Source organism: Mastomys coucha, unplaced genomic scaffold (assembly GCF_008632895.1).
Source record: "Mastomys coucha isolate ucsf_1 unplaced genomic scaffold, UCSF_Mcou_1 pScaffold14, whole genome shotgun sequence".
Lineage (NCBI taxonomy): Eukaryota > Metazoa > Chordata > Mammalia > Rodentia > Muridae > Mastomys > Mastomys coucha.
This window is the reverse complement of record NW_022196896.1, coordinates 32240494-32256789: the sequence shown is the minus strand read 5'-3', so window position 1 is coordinate 32256789 and position 16296 is coordinate 32240494. Positions and strand designations below refer to the sequence as shown.

The following is a 16296-nucleotide window of genomic DNA, read 5'->3' as shown; positions in this document are numbered from 1 at the left end:
AGAGACAACTGAGAACCTTGTAGATGCCAGGCACACACTCATAACCACCTATACTAAGTCCCTCCCTTTTTTGCATGGTTTAAAGATTTTTTCCCCTCTGGAATTCTTTAACTCCTTATTGGTAAAAGATATTAGCAATTGCCAGTTTAACTAATACTTCAGATTCTCAGGGTGTCCAGCCGACTCTCTGGTGCTTTACCTGAGGAAACATTGATCTAGTATCTATGGTCATACAATCATCTCATAACGTGTTAAGGACATCTTTACTAAAGTAACCAAAAAACTTTTAAGTCTGCCCAGAGTCCATTTTGTAAACCCATTCATTTTTGACAACTATACAATGTTAAGATGTCAGAGAGGGTCTCTGAACTAGTAGTGGTGGTGGGTGGCACAGAAACTGCATAAATTTGAAACTGTGCCAATAAAGGGTCATGGAGATGAAAAAGAGTATGGAGAAGATTTTCCTTTAAAAAACAGTCCATTAATTTAACTAGTATTTGCTAAGTGGCTCTTCCAGGTAGGACCTGGAATAAACTGGTGTCTGGCACATGGGGAGACATGGAAATTGAAGCCTTACCTTTTTAAAAACACTATGAAGTATAAAAACTTGGGTATATACAAGTATAGCTGCTCCTGCAGAATGGCATCTATTATTTTCCTAACTGCATATTCTGGATCCAGAATTGGTAACAGAGTAGGACACCTAAGAAGAAAAAAACTCTAGTTAAAAGAATATTCCTTAAGATTAAGGCTAAAATTTATAAAGACATTGTTGTTATACCGTTGTCCCTCTCAATTTCTATATTTCTATATTTACTCATTTATTGTCAAAGTAGTAATAGCATGACTGGAATGTGAAATGGAAGCTCATTGTAAATCAATATATTCATGTTACAGATAATCATCCATGTAAAACTTTATTGAATGGTCTAAGTGTGAAGTGAGTCATTGGAAACAAACTGGGCTATGTTCATAGGATGCATAGCTGGTATCTGTGTCTGTTAGGACCTGGACGTGTCCCCCAAATTTCCACTTAAGCCTAATCCCCACATGATGGATCTGGATTAGGATTTGGATTTTGGAAAGTAATTTAGGTCATGAGCATGGAGCCTTTGTGAATAGGATTGGTGCCCTTTTGAGAAGAGACACAGCATAGGTGGCCTTTCTGTCCTTTCTTGGCAAGGAAAAAGGAGAGATTCATTTTCTTTGGCAAACAAGATCTAACTAACAAGAAGGGGTTATGAGCCTCACTCCACCCTGGCTCTTGAACTTACAGCCTATAGTGGGTAAGACCTCTCTGTGGTTAACCCACATGAGTTATTATTTACAGAGTATTGTAGTTAATCAAGATATGTGATGTTCTTTTAAGGAATATGGGAACTGTTTTCCTTCAATTACTTCTAGTTTTCCTGGAGTCAGGGAAGGGGTCTGAATGTCATCAGGTGACAGAGAGGGACTATGGCCAAGACAGGAAACAGAGTCTGAGGCCAGGGGATGGTTACTAATTGGGCACTGTAATCATTATCAATTAGGTCCTTAAACACACATGTGTCAGGGACAATTCTAAAACCACTTGTGTATCAGGAAATATTTAGAAAAAGATCCAAGCAACTCAAAGAAAAGAATTGGCTGGGCAGAAAGTCAATTTGAATGCCTTTAAACCCAAAAGGTATACTTACTTAGTAGTGCAACCTTCAAACATTCCAGTTTTTATAAAGAATGGGCACACAATTGTAGTTTTGATCCCCCTTTGTTTTTGGACAAGTGTTTCAATAAACATAGATTCTGCAAATCCAAAGGCTGCAAATTTACTTGCACAATAGTCTGGAAGAGAGAGAGAGAGAGAGAGAGAGAGCTCAAGTCTCCTTGCATTCTGTATCATTGTACAGCTCAGAGATTGCATTCTTTATGATCTGAAGATTAATGACAACCTTGCACTGAGCAAGTGTCTTTGCTCTATCTTTCCAACATCTCAGGTAGTCATCAGTATCAGTTTTTTAGCAATTACATTGTGCTGGTTAGTTTTAAGTCATTTCGACACAGCTAGAGTTAGTGAGATAATGCCTCTGTAAGATGTGGCTGTAGGCTTGCCCGTAGAGTATTTTCTTAATTAGTGATTAATATGGGAGGACCCAGCCCATTGTGGGCAGTGCCATTCCTGGGCTGGTGGTCCTGGGTTTTATAAGACAGCAGGATGAGCAATCCATTAAGCAGCACCCCTCCATGTCCTCTGCACTAGCTCTTGCCTCCAGGTTCCTGCCCTGTTTGAGTTCTTGCCTTGACTTTCTTTAATGATAAACAGTGATGAGGAAACATAAGACAAATAAACTCTTCCCAAGTTGCTTTGGTCATGATTTTTTTTTTCTCTTCACAGCAATAGTAATCTTAACTAAGTCAACTGTATTTTAAAATATGGAATGTACATTGTTTTTTATGCTATAAAGAGAATGCATCTTTAACAGATTACAGGATGACATAAAATATAACTTATATATGCTCAGGGAAACAAAAAATGTTATGTGACTTGCTTTATTGTGATCTAGAACCAGATGCATATATTTCTGAGGTTTGTTTATGTTGTAAAGCTTTTTTGTTTGTTTCTTTTTTTTGAGACAGGGTTTCTCTGTATAGCCCTGGCTGTCCTAGAACTCACTCTGTAGACCAGGCTGGCCTTGAACTCAGAAATCTGCCTGCCTCTGCCTCCCAAGTGCTGGGATTAAAGGCTTGCGTCACCACTGCCCGGCTGTTGTAAAGCTTTTAAATAGCATGACATTAAGGTCACTTGTAATACTAATAGCAACAGAGGATGTGGCAATCACTTCAAAAGTTCTTTGTATGGGGAAGAATATGTAGCAACTAGCATAGAACATGGGCCACTGAAATAATATGCTAATGAACAAGTGGACTATGAGATGAGAAAAGCTGCTATGTGGTCCTGTAGACCATATACTTTTACTTCTAAGTCAATGTGTTGTTGAGCCTGTGTTAACTGCTCCACAGGACAGAGGATGGTCAGTCCTTATTTCAAATAAATTAACCTCATGAAGTATAAATACATACAATAGTATATAAAATCATAAGTTATGTAAGGATTTAAGCACGAAAGATCAGTGTGGTTTGTGGTACTCAGAAGTAAATGTTCTTCCAATTGTAAATCTCAGATTGCCAGTATAATGAAAAATAAATAATTCAATGGTTTAAAATGGTTTTAAATTGTCACACTGACATTACCTGTACTTATGTGCAAAATTACTAGAAGTTTCTTTAAAAGCTTTGGCATTTGTCTTACTTAAGGTTATACTGCTGTCAACAGATACCATGAGCAAGGCAACTCTTATAAGGACAACATTTAATTGGGGCTGGCTTACAGGTTCAGAGGTTCAGTCCATTATCATCAAGGCTAGAGCATAGCAGTATCCAGGCAGGCATGGTGCAGGAGGATCTGAGAGTTTTATATCTTCATCTGAAGGGTGCTAGGAGAAGACTGGCTTCCAGGTAGCTAGGGTGAGGGTCTTAAAGCCTAATGCTTTAAGTGACCCACCTATTCCAACAAGGCCATACCTACTCCAATAAGGCCACACTTTTTAATAGTGCCACTCCCTGGACCAAACATATACAAACCATGACAGCATTATTGGGAGGTGATAGAGCTGTTAGGAGGAGAGGCCTAGTGGAAGGAAGTTAGGAGGCAACAGGGAGTATGCCATGGAGCAGAGACTGAGATGGATCCAGTATCCTTTCTACCGCCATCTTGTTTCTCAATGGCCATAGGGTAAGCCGGTTTTCTCTATCACATGCTCCTGTGCGATGTATTGCTTTACTTTGGCCCCAAATCGACAAGGCCATATAACCATGAGGAAAAACCCTTAAAACTGTGAGCCAAAATAAATTTGTCGTCCTTTCAAGTTGATTATCTCAAGTATTTTGTCTCAGTAGTGGTGGAAATCTAGGATACTGATTCCCACAGGAGGTGGGGCTGGCTGTGGAAACTTCCTGGTGTGATTCAGAAGCTGTCGGAAAGATTTTGTCAGACTCCAAAGCAGCAGAGGCACAGACTGAAACCTCTTCCACTGTGAGTCATTACTTATTTTGCCACATTGGTGGGACCTGATGTACCCAATCATGTTAGCCAGATGCTGCAGATGGCAGGAAGCAACTGATGCTGTCTGCATGAGGTATAGACTGCAGTGAACAATTTCAACTCTGTCTTCTACTTTGAGAGAAGAAGAAAGGACTTCGTACACCTTACTTCACTTGGAAGTGAAGGGGGAAAGTGGCATTTTTGTCCATGCTGCGCATTCTGTTTTAAGTTACATTTGCTTTAAGAGAATGCCTGTTGGCGGGGGAGGCAGAGAGATGGCTCAGAGGTTAAGACCACTGACTGCACTTCCAGAGGTCCTGAGTTCAATTCCCAGCAACGACATGGTGGCTCACAGCCATCTGTAATGGGATCCAGTGCCCTCTTCTAGTGTGTCCGAAAAGAGTAACAGTGCATTCACATACATAAAAAATAAATAAATAAATCAACAGAGAGAGAGAGAGAGAGAGAGAGAGAGAGAGAGAGAGAGAGAGAGAGAGAGAGAAAATGCCTGAATTCTGCATTCTGTGAATGAAAATGACTTGAGAAAGAATAGAACTAGGTAGTTTTTTTTTTTCACATTTTGCAATGCTTTCATTTACATCCCTTTCCAAAGAGGATGCAAACTCATTCTGTTGTGAAGTAGCCACTATGAGTGCCCAAAGCCAGGTTGCAAGCATCAGGTTTGTCACTGTCAGGCCTCAGGGATGCAACACCAGGTAAGAAGGTAGAGGGAGAAGAAGGAATAGCAGGATCTAGGGATGCTTCTAGGATTGTCTGAGTTTCTTGATAAAGTACTTCATTTGGAACCATTGATCTCTGACATCCTGATAAGCAGACAGAACTCAGGACTTGCACAATCTGCATTCTCAACAGAGCCTGTGGCTATAATACAGAAACAAAGACCACACTGTGGGATACACAGAGGGCTTTGACTTGTTTCTTAGCTGTTGGTATGGGATTCTTACATCTAAAGACGGAGATACTGTGTGCAGGAGGATGAACAGTAGCTATGAATAACCATGCATGCTTTTCAGACCCATGAGAAAGGAAAGAGTGTGAGTCTTGGGCTGTATGAAATAGCACTATTTGGGTAACAGGTAATTCTGAGAACCTTAATCATATAACTGAGACACAGGAAACTAGGGCACATTTTGTTATTTACTCAAAATCTGTAGAAGTATGTGATCAATTATCTTTTTGGGCACAGAGACACATGCTTACAATGCCAGCAGTTAGTTAATGAAGACAGGAAGACTGAGTTTCAGGCCACCTTTGTCTTAAAAGTTTAACCCTGTGTCAATAAACCAAACCAAATCAAACTAAACCAAACCAAACCAAACCAATCCAATCCAAACCAAACCAAACCAAACCAAACTAAACCAAACCAAACCACCAGAACACTAAAAACTTCAAAATAATCTCTCCTGTCCATTTGTCAGATGAGTGTCGAGACTTTCATGCTGTGTGAGGCAGATTCCTGGAGTGTTATTATTATGCAAGTCAAAATTGTCAAGAATTCTCTTACCTGACAGCCCATTTACTCCAACTAATCCAGCTGAACTTGAAATGCAAACCAAATGGCCGTGGTTGTTAGCAATCATGGCAGGCAGGAAGGCTTTATACATCTAAGAAGACCAAAATTTTTTTTTAAAAAAAGATCTTTTAATGCCCAATAGCACATTATGTGTTTTCCTCTGATGGATGAATAGCTACTGTGGTGGAAACTATTTTAAACTAATAAAATTACCTAAAATTATTTAAAGAATATTTTCTACTGTTAAGCCATTATCTCCCCCATGAAATGTCAATAGTATTAAAAACAGTTTATCCAAATTAATGCTATATATAGCATATATATACACATATATATTCATACATACATTGGTAAGATCATAATCAATGTGGTACAGGAAAATCTTAGTTGCAACACTCACAATCCAAAAGCCCATAAGGACTTATGGACATCATTGTTTAGATGCAAATTGTGTTTCCTTCCTTGGCTTAATACAGATTTTCAAAGTTTTCCTGAACACAGTTCACAAGACATCCTGCTTCCATTAAGAAAGACCTATGTTTTAAAACAATCTCTGCTTCTTTGAATGATGGTCTTTTAATGCCAGTTCATAAAATAAAGTATGTTTTTGAGGTAGTGGGTGCTTAGGCTGTGTTGCAGTCATGCAGAATATCTTTATTTTATTTTATTTTATTTTTAATTGGGAACCTGGAGAAAGGTGATACAGGAAGAACAATGAACTTCTGAGAAGGATGTCTTGGGCAACAAGCAGAACTTTATCACAGATTCAGACAAAGAGGTTACAAAAATGGGTCTAGGCTGGAGAAACAGCTCAGTGGATAAGTGTTTGCTGCTACACACACACACACACACACACACACACACACACACACACACACAGCACCACCACCACCACCAAAAGCTAACAGCTATAATAAAATAAATTAAAAAAAGGAGTCTCTTACAAAGGCCCCGCCTCTTCATTCAACTGCTTGGTGTTGTTTTAGAGAGAGAAGTAGAAAATCAAAATGAAGACAGAGTACATCCTAAGAAGGAGCCTGTGTCCAGGGTCCAGTGACCCTGAGTGCATCCTAAGAAGGAGCCTGTGTTCAGGGTCCAGTGACCCCCTGAGTGCATCCTAAGAAGGAGCTTGTGTCCAGGGTCCAGTGACCCCCTAAGAAGGAGCCTGTGTCCAGGGTCCAGTGACCCCCTGAGTGCATCCTAAGAAGGAGCCTGTGTCCAGGGTCCAGTGACCCCCTAAGAAGGAGCCTGTGTTCAGGGTCCAGTGACCTCCTGTGCCTCTGCTGTGAAATCTGGAGTCCAGTGGTCAGGCAGTTTTTGAGCCTCTGGCAATTAAGTCACATGCCCTCCATTGGGTCATACATGGGGCTTCAAAGATATGACCCACCCAGAAAAAGTGAAGAGACAATACAGGAGGGGATGCCAGGGGCCAGGGAAACAAAAGGGATAACTAGTAGAGGAAGAGAAAGGAAACTAGGGCAAAATAGAGGTAGAACAGACATGAAAACCACAGGAGGAGACACTGAAGAGGAGTATCCCATTACATATGATTTTTTTGTTGTTGTTGTTTTTTGTTTGTTTGTTTTTTGTTTTGTTTTGTTTTTTTGTTTTTCGAGACAGGGTTTCTCTGTATAGCTCTGGCTGTCCTGGAACTCACTCTGTAGACCAGGCTGGCCTCCAACTCAGAGATCCACCTGCCTCTGCTCTCAAGTGCTGGGATTAAAGGCGTGCGCCACCACTGCCCGGTTTACCTATGATGGTAAAAGTAAACTCATGAAACACACTTGCATATACACACAGATGCATATATGCACAAATGTACACACATACACATATACATACACACATACACACACACATTGCACATTTGGGACAAGAGAAGTAGTTCCAGTAGAAACACAATAGTTACTAGCTTCTGGATCTTTTCATTTTTCTTCTAAAGATCACGCAGGACACTAAGAACGCCAGCGGCACCACTATACCCTAGCAAAAGTGGAGATAGTAAATAAAAACGGCAAGTGTGTTTTAAAGCTTCTGACAGCGAACTGGAAAAGGAGTGAGAAGTATGGAGGGGAACCGGAAATCTTCAAGTCCTCTCAAGAGAGAGAGCTCAGCCAAGAGAGGGAGGCTGAGCTGTGCACAGCACTGAAACCAACTGGACAGCAAATGGAGAGTCAGGAAGGGGCCTCGGGAAGAGGTGTGGAGTGTAGATGTGGGAACAGGCTGGTCAGGCAAGGCCAAAAAACTTATCTCTGGGCCTGGGTGAGCCTTATGAAAGTCAGGGGTGAGTCCGTCAGTGATGGTGACATGTGGCATATGATGGTGACCTATGCTTTCTCAAGGTAGATACCAAGTTTGGACATACCTGATTGATGCTTGCTTATTAATAATACCTCTTTTACTTCCAAAAGTGTCCTTGTGCAGGTGAATTATAAATTCCCTTAGTCCTATCAAAATAAATTTACTCACTACCTATTCTTAAAACAACAAAACAAACAAACAAAGAAACAAAAACACTTCCCCAAACTGCTTTCTTGTTTTTCTTTTTTTTTGTTTTTGTTTTTTTTAAGAAAGGATAATACCTAGGACCTCCGACTCATGGCAAACTTCGTGAATGCTCAAATCCCTATATGAAATCATGACGCACTTGCATATTACCACATATATCCTTGTTATACTTTAAATCACCTCTACATATAATACCCAAGAGAGGGTAAAGGTGGATAAATAATTGTTAGTGTTAAGGCTGATAACAAGGAACATCTGTACATACTTGGCATAGACACAGTATGAATGGTTAGATCTGTAGATATGAAATTGGCAGATATGGAAGCTGATTATGCATGCAAGACATATGGGCCAGACTCGGGCATTTGCTGGTGATCAATGAATGGCATCTCAATGACAAGAGAATTTCTGTCTTTGAAAGATAGCTCAATCAGTGGTAGAGGTTCTGAAAGATTCAAGGCCAAGTTGAAGGTGAAGGGGAGGGGTGGGAGGAGAAGCGATGTGATGAAGCAAGAAGAGGGGAGCTGCCACTGGGAAGTAAAGTGAATAAATAAATAAGTTAATGGGTAAAAGAGAGAACAACTGAGTGGACAAACCCAAAATTAAGATGTTAAACTGGGATGTAGCTCAGTGGTTCAACACTCATATAGACTGTGTAATGCCCTGTGTCGATTCCTAATCTTCCACCCATGATTAAGATGAGTGTATTTTATTTAGAGATTGATAATGTTGATAATAAAGAGTGAGAGAAAATACTTTAGATTGCCAGAGTAAGTTTGCATTTAGTATGTGAATAAAAAAAAATAAATCACCCATAAATGTGCTTTGAAATTGACATCAAATGACTTTTCCATGAGGTCATCTGGGCAGTCGAGGAACTTTCTGCCTGTTACAATGCCAGCATTGTTGATGAGGATAGAGACATCACCAACTTCTTTCTTAACCTGGATTGAATAAGAAGAGTGCCATCATCAAACCAGCAATTCTGCATATGATCTCTTTCCCAATAGTTACATATTCTTGATTCTTACCTCGGGTTGGATTTGTGTGCTCTTTCCAGAGTCCTCACTTGCACTAGATCACTAAGCTCAATGCTCTACACTTCATTCTCCTCTCTCTCCAGTACAGAGGTTAATGTTGGAAGGCCACTTTCCTTCTCCACTCGAACCCATCTTGCTGTCTATGCTTCATAATCTTGTTTTAGGTTTTGCATTGGTAACATATCATTTCAGTGAAGTGACAGATACAAGAACAACTTTATTATAACCAAAAAGCATACAAACCCCATCCTGGCATGCACATAGATAGGCAGAAGGCAGGAGGTAATGGGAAGAACAATAATATATACTTTAAACACAAGGCAGATTAGAATCTGTCTGTCTTATTTTCCTCAAAAGACTGTTTTTCTTCTCTCTACCTCAACATTTTAGGAACAGGATCCATGAGTCATGTTTGTTGTTGAAATGCCAGCTTGAAAAGACATCTGATCATTGTTACTTTAGAACAAAGGGCTCCAGGTGACACAGTGGTCCCTTTGCTGCTAACAAGCCTTCAGTTAGTCATCTTGGCTCCTAGTGGGCATGAGCCCTTCCAGGATGATGACAAAGCTGGTACTGTCCTTATATTCTCCTTTGTGTTCTGAATTCCATCAGTACAATTTAGATCATACAGTATCAGTAACATACTCATACCATTTAGGAAGGACCATCCATAGTAGTTATCAAATATTCATAAGTAAGGGCAAATGTCAATAACTTCAGAAAGAGATTTGGTATAGTACCTGCCAGCAGGCCCTGGGCTGTCAAGCATGCTAGTATCTTATTCTAAAACTCTAGGATGGCCAATGAGAATTCCCCAACAGCTCAGGTTTCCCATTCCCTACCTATTAGAGGTAGCAGGCAGCAAGAAAGATCTGTTTCTGCTAGTTACTAGGTAGTCCATGGTTTTGGAAATCATCAGGAATTAGTAACCAATTTTAGGAAAATTGTAGATGCTACAAGTTAAATTCGAGAGGATTGCCTTCCTTCCTTCCTTCCTTCCTTCCTTCCTTCCTTCCTTCCTTCCTTCCTTCCTTCCTTCCTTTAAGTTGAGAGGATGCTGTTCAGGCATAGATATGAAAATCAAAACTGATTGTCATTAAATACATAACTAGGATCCTTGAATGCTAAAGAATGACAAATCAGGATAAAGGAAAACTCCATAGTCCCAAGCTTGTTCATCTCCTACTGTTCAAAATAACCTGTCACCTAGATGGACCACAAAGCAGCACTGGCCTTTCTAAACTCATGGCTAAGCTGTCATGCTGGGATACAAGCCCTCAAAGCCATTCAAGACTAGATGAGAGAAAATTCTAAGTACCACTTCAAAAATTTTCTCCATGGTCATTCTCCTGGGGGATATGCCTTAAAAATTCTTATAGTTTCTTTCTATCTAAAATAAAAAGTGGAATGGTGAATTTATAAGTAAAATTGTTTCACCTAAATGCAGAAGAGCACACTGCCAATACTCTTCAAGACTGTAAAGTGATAAAAAATGAACAAGCTAGGAATATGGTCTAGCAGACCATGCCAGAAGTCAACCGTCTGGGACAGACACGGGTCCCAATTCAAAAGATATGGAAGTAATTCTTTATAGAACACTGTATTAGTTTGCCATTATGATAAAGGTCTTCAGTGTCTGAGTACCGACTCATGATTGCAGAAGCCTGGCTTGAGAAGTTGTTTGCTGTTAGTGGAAGTCAACATGTTAATCAGCATGACTCATAGGCAAACAGATGCAGCTGGTCAGTTGACTGCACTTGGGATATGATATCAGAGTAAGCCTGGGTGGGTTTATCAGGTTTGGATCTTCAGACTGTATCAGGCAGTCTGTAATCGGAATTAATGGTAAAAAGCAAGAACAAACAATGGGAAGTAGAAAGGCTGTTGGAGCAAGCAGTCTTGGTTTTTTCCTTTTCACTAAATTCAGCAATACTATATCTTCTAGTTGGCCTGGGAGAGTAGCTTGTGGTGTATGCATCCCAGTGTGGATATAAGGAAACAGAAGTCCTCACGAGGCATAAGACTTGATGAGCTGACAGCCTGTCTGCCAATATACTGGAATTTCAGCTTCTTGAAACTTTAAAAACCCATCTATGTTATTGCCAAAGAAATATTTAGAGCAGTGATTCTCAACCTTCCTAATTCTGTGACACTTTAATACAGTTCCTCAGGTTGTGGTGATTCCAATCCACAAAATTATTTTGTTGCCACTTCATAACTAATTTTGCTGCTGTAATGAATTATAATGTAAATAGCTGATATACAGGATATTTGATATTCCAACTCTAATGAAAGGGTTGTTAAATATGTAGCAGAGGATGGCCTTGCCCGACAGCAACTGGAGGGGAGGCCCTTGATCCCGGGGAAGTTTGATGCTCCAGAGTAGGGGAAGGCTGGAGCTGTGGGGCAGGAGAGCATAGATGGGTAGGGGAACACTCTCATACAGGCAAAAGGGAGAGGGGAGGGCAGATGTGAGATGGGGAGTTGGTGGAGGGGTAAACAGGAAGTGGGATATCATTTGAGATGTAAATGAATGGAATGATAAACAATAAAAACAGAAAGGGCTGTTTAACTTCAAAGGGGTTGTGACCCACAGGTTAAGAACTACTGATTTAGAGGGTCTGGGTGTGAATTAACTCAGTTATAGAGCAAGTGTTTAGGAAGCACCAAGGCAGTGGGTTTGAGCCCACATATTCAAATAGGAGACCTCGTAGGGTAGATTTAGCCCATGATCTAACTCCAAATAAACAGGGAGCACATATATTGTTTGATCTTGGGCAAAGCATTTGATATCTGTTTCTCACCCCTCAAAGAAGGATGCTTTAATCTCTTGCTCCCTCATCTACTACACTGGTACAGTTGGCATATGGTGGGGGTGGGATCCAGAGTACAGGGTACCACACAGGAATGCAGAAACTCAAGTCCTGGCCATTCCTTTGTTAACTGTCATCTCTATTGCTAAAGGAAACTACAGGCCCACACAGATTCACTGTTCTGTTTTCAAAGGAGAATAATAATTTACCTTATGGTGTTATGATATGCTACATACAGGGTATTTTGCAAAGCATTTTGCATCAATAAAAATGAGAAATTTCAAATTCCCATTCCCCCCAGATTATTTGTAAAGTAGAGGGATTCTGAGGACAAGTGGAAGGCACTGAGACAGAGAGGCCAATGAATAAAAAGCTGGCACATGCCAAAGTAATTGCATAGAATTCTGACAACCCACAAAAACCAATGAGATGCCCTTGATGTACCTGGTCAGCCACTCTGTATACTTCTTCCCTCTGGCTGCAGTCACAGGTGTAGGCGTGCACTCTGGTGGCTCCTGCTTCCAGAGCTAATTGATGAGTCTCCTCGTTTGTCTCCTTATTCACATCCCAGAGAACAAGCACTGATCCCAGGCGGGCAAACTGCAATGCTAAGAGCCTTCCGAGTCCACTCCCAGCACCTGTTATGAGCACTATCTCACCAGCAACGTTCTTCCGTGGTTTTGAGATGACATGAAAAAGTAAGGCCTCCAAAACACTCAACAGTGATTTTCCTAAGAAAATAAGCAAGTTCTTCACTGATTCCAGGTTTTGAGGCATGTTCCGGCCAGCACCTTCAAAGCAAGAGAGAGTTTGCTCAGTTCCTGTTCTCTGAAGGAAAACACTGAGAATGTGATAGAGCTGCTCTTTCTAGATGATGATACTGAACTCAGGAGCAGGCAGGAGCCACAGTGATGTACGATATCTGGTACAATGCCTACACACAGGCCCCAAGTTCCATTCAGATCTGCATGCCAGCTATGTGTCACACATAACAACTGTTAATTAGCAGTTAGAACCATCTCACCTAAATGTATGCCAAGGGGTGTGCCTGTATTTCTCTCTAGTTAACTTTTGCCTTACTATGAGTCATGATATGAAGCTCAAGCATGCTGTCACATCATGATGTTTATGATATAACTCTTATAGTATTATGTTTTTGTCTCTTTTTAGGTTTCTTTTTTTCTCATTTGCACTACAATTCTTTTATTTAGTGATGCTATTTAAGATTTGAAGGCTGGGGATTTAGTTTGGTATAAGAGTACTCACCTAGCATGTGTGAAGCCCTGGCATAAAGTATTAGGAGAAAACTAACTGGTTTTCCATCAACACCCTACTTTTCCTTCTCCAGTTGATTTTACGTCAACACCTTAACTCCTTTCCCCAGGCTGAGGCCCCCATGCGGTCAGCTCCCCTTCACTTAGGAGATTTGGTGAGATGGCCTTGGTTCCCTTCTCCACCTCTGTGAAACTTGGTGCAGTCTCCAATGTCCTGCTGGGTTTTGATCTCTTTACCAGGCTTGGGTCTTAGGGCAGTTCTGAACCTGAGATGAGAATGCTCTATGCTTTATCAGGGCTCTGGCTCATAGAAAGTGTCTCCTAGTTTTTACCAGTTTTGGTTTGGATTCATAGAGCAGATCACCTGTTTTGGAAGGGGTACGGGGCTTTCCTGAGCAGGCTGTTCCATTGAGAGGCTCAGCTGCAGGAATAGGTTTCCAGAGGTAAAAGGATAGATGGTAGCCGCTCTTTAGTTTGCTGGCTGGCCCAGGACCAATTAAATCAGTCTATCTTTAGAAGGATTTAGCATGTGAAAGTTGCTAGGGCCTAAACTAGTTTCTGGCTTATTCTACACATAAGGTTGATAGACAGAGAGAATGTCTATGTGACCTGCTTGCTTAAGCAAGCATAAGGCTAGGCTGGTTGCATGTTATACTTATCAAGTATTATCTTCAGTTGGTTCTCTGTGCTCTAGGGCTGGGGCTTGGACCTCATAACCTATCTGTTCTAGATGAAGAAACAGATCGTCAGCGGATAGTTGGATGAGCAATAGTGTCATAATAGTGTCATGGGTGGTGGGAGACTTGATCCAGATTAGGTCCTGCAAAGAAGAATGCTGGGTAGCCACCTTGCCAGTAATGAGCAGCAGGGGTCAGAGGCTGAGCAGTAGCTTTGTGGGTCTCAAGGCAGGATTCTTCTGTTCATCTGGGGCTTTCAGGGAGCACTCACTCAGGTTCAGGCTCAGACCTGTGGTTTAACTTTGGGCTTCACTATACTTTGGATGCAACAACTCAAATCCTCTGTTAACTTGGCTCTAATTTATTTCCAGAGCAACTTTTGGATGATCGGGTCTCTGAGGCCATCTGTAATGATGCCTCGGAGGAGACTCCCATTCAGTATGTCGTCAGAGGGTGCATATCTGTAGCCCTGTCAGGGTATATGCTGGATTATGCACACAGCTGGCCACTACACAGCAGCATCTCACTTCCATTAGCTTCCCATTAGAAAACAGACAGCAACGGACCCAGCCCGGCCCTTTCTGGCATAACATTATGTGGTATCCTACTAGAAGTCAGAGCTCTCTGCTCCAGCCCTGTGGAGAAATGTCAGCATGATGCAAACTCCAGAACAAGTCCTAGCTATTCCCTCTCTTGGCAGATGTGTCCTAGGTATTTAGGGGCATGGTAGCATGAAGTAGCTTCCATGCCAAGTTTTGGATTTCCTCTGTGTAGTCATACTTGCAGCGAGGAGAGAGATTGTAGAGACGGGCTTAGGGTGCTGCCGATGTCGGTCAGTGTTGTACTTGGCAATTTTGATCAAAATTATTTCATTGCTAGAGTCTCAGTATTCTCTAAGAGGCTAATGCTCATGCAAATGCTGCTGCTCTGGGGGCTACAAGAGTGAGTAGGAACAGCACAGAGCCACTCCTAGTCTTAAAATTAAGAAATGAAGCTAGGCATCAGCCTGCACACAGCCATCCTTAGGAACACAGGGTTGAGGAGAAACGTAGAAGAGCTTGCTGGATCTTAGTCACAGCAGCATCTCTCCATCTCCTCCCCAGTCTCCAGAAAGTGCCATATTCAGAACATGAATTCCTTGCTAGCTCTGTGGCCCATAGACAGCAGAATAACTCTCTGATGATGCCAAAGGCATTCATGGGAACAAATGGATCAACATTCTTTGGCTATATCCTTGGAAGGTGACTTAATAAGTACAGCAGCAAACAGAAAGTGAATCTATGCCTTCATTTTATCTTAATGATTCTTTGTTTAGGAAGATACAAGTATATTCCACTTCATCAGGCTGAAAACTTGGTATGATCCCCAGTTCAAAAGCAGAGCTAACTAGGTACATAGTAAGCCCGTGACACTTGCTTCCAAGCCTAGGGTTGCAGAGAGCAGATGGTGGTGGCAGATACACTGACAACCACAGCTTCGGCTGAAAGGAATGGGTTAGAGGTTGTAGGGAGGAGGTTGCGAATGTACGGGCCTGGGCAGAATACAGGGACTAGGGCCGCCGGGTAGGAATCCATTCTGTTCTCAAGTGGCTAGCATCTCACCCTTGGAGGCGCAGACATCTGGGTGTGCCCAGACTACCGCTCCCCTGCAGTGCTGACTCCCCTGCAGGCTGCTTGGTGCTGGACCCTGACTGCTGCTGACGTTCCCCTGGGTTAAACTCTCCTGACTGGGTCTGGGCACCGCACCGTGCCACCTCTCTAGGAGCAGCCTTAGAATGTGGGATCTCTGCAACTCACCTTGCAAACAGTTCCCTCTGGCCACCGCGGAGAAGCGGAGAAGCGGGAGTCTTTAGGCCTCAGACACCCAGGTCCCTGGTTAAGCAGTCAGGTTCAGATGTTTATCCCTGAGTAGGTTGGGGCCCAAGCGAAGGGCGGGCCTATGATCCCACGGGGGTGGGGCCTCGTGCAGGCGTCCTTTCCTGTGGAAGGTGGTAAGGATAGTGGAGACTGGACGTGTGCCCCAGTATTACCCACCCCTTTAAAATTTTCCCATGCCCAGGCTGGATGCGGGGATTGTTAAAGGAGAATTTCCAGTTTGAAAAGAGCTGAATCAGCAGCAGGAGATTTCTTAACACCAGGTGTGCTTGCAAGCTCAACCAAGGTTTCACAGGGTTTAGGGACCAGGTTTTGCCACAGATACCAGCAGCTCATGGCACAGATACGAAATTCTACAATACTGATTCTGTCACACGGAATCCAAAGTCTCAGGTGTCTGAAAGGGACGTGGGTGTGATCTTGGGATCTGCCAGTAGGTGGGTGGCTGGCGGCTAGGGTGCTTGTGGCTCAGGCAGGTAGCCAAGGGAGAGAGAG

The 16296-nt window shown here is 42.1% G+C and overlaps 1 protein-coding gene across 1 annotated transcript in view; it reads right to left on the bottom strand.

The window, feature by feature from the left end:
• Sdr16c5 (short chain dehydrogenase/reductase family 16C member 5) overlaps positions 1-15949 on the bottom strand; it is an 18856-nt gene extending 2907 nt beyond the window's left edge. The window contains exons 1-6 of the mRNA XM_031366705.1: positions 15724-15949; positions 12421-12767; positions 8936-9067; positions 5607-5706; positions 1680-1824; positions 578-703 (exon numbers count right to left, since the gene is read on the bottom strand). Coding sequence (XP_031222565.1) covers positions 578-703; positions 1680-1824; positions 5607-5706; positions 8936-9067; positions 12421-12753 — 836 coding nt within the window. The 5' untranslated portion in view covers positions 12754-12767; positions 15724-15949. The remainder of the gene's footprint in view (positions 1-577; positions 704-1679; positions 1825-5606; positions 5707-8935; positions 9068-12420; positions 12768-15723) is intronic.
• Positions 15950-16296: the final 347 nt, after the last annotated feature.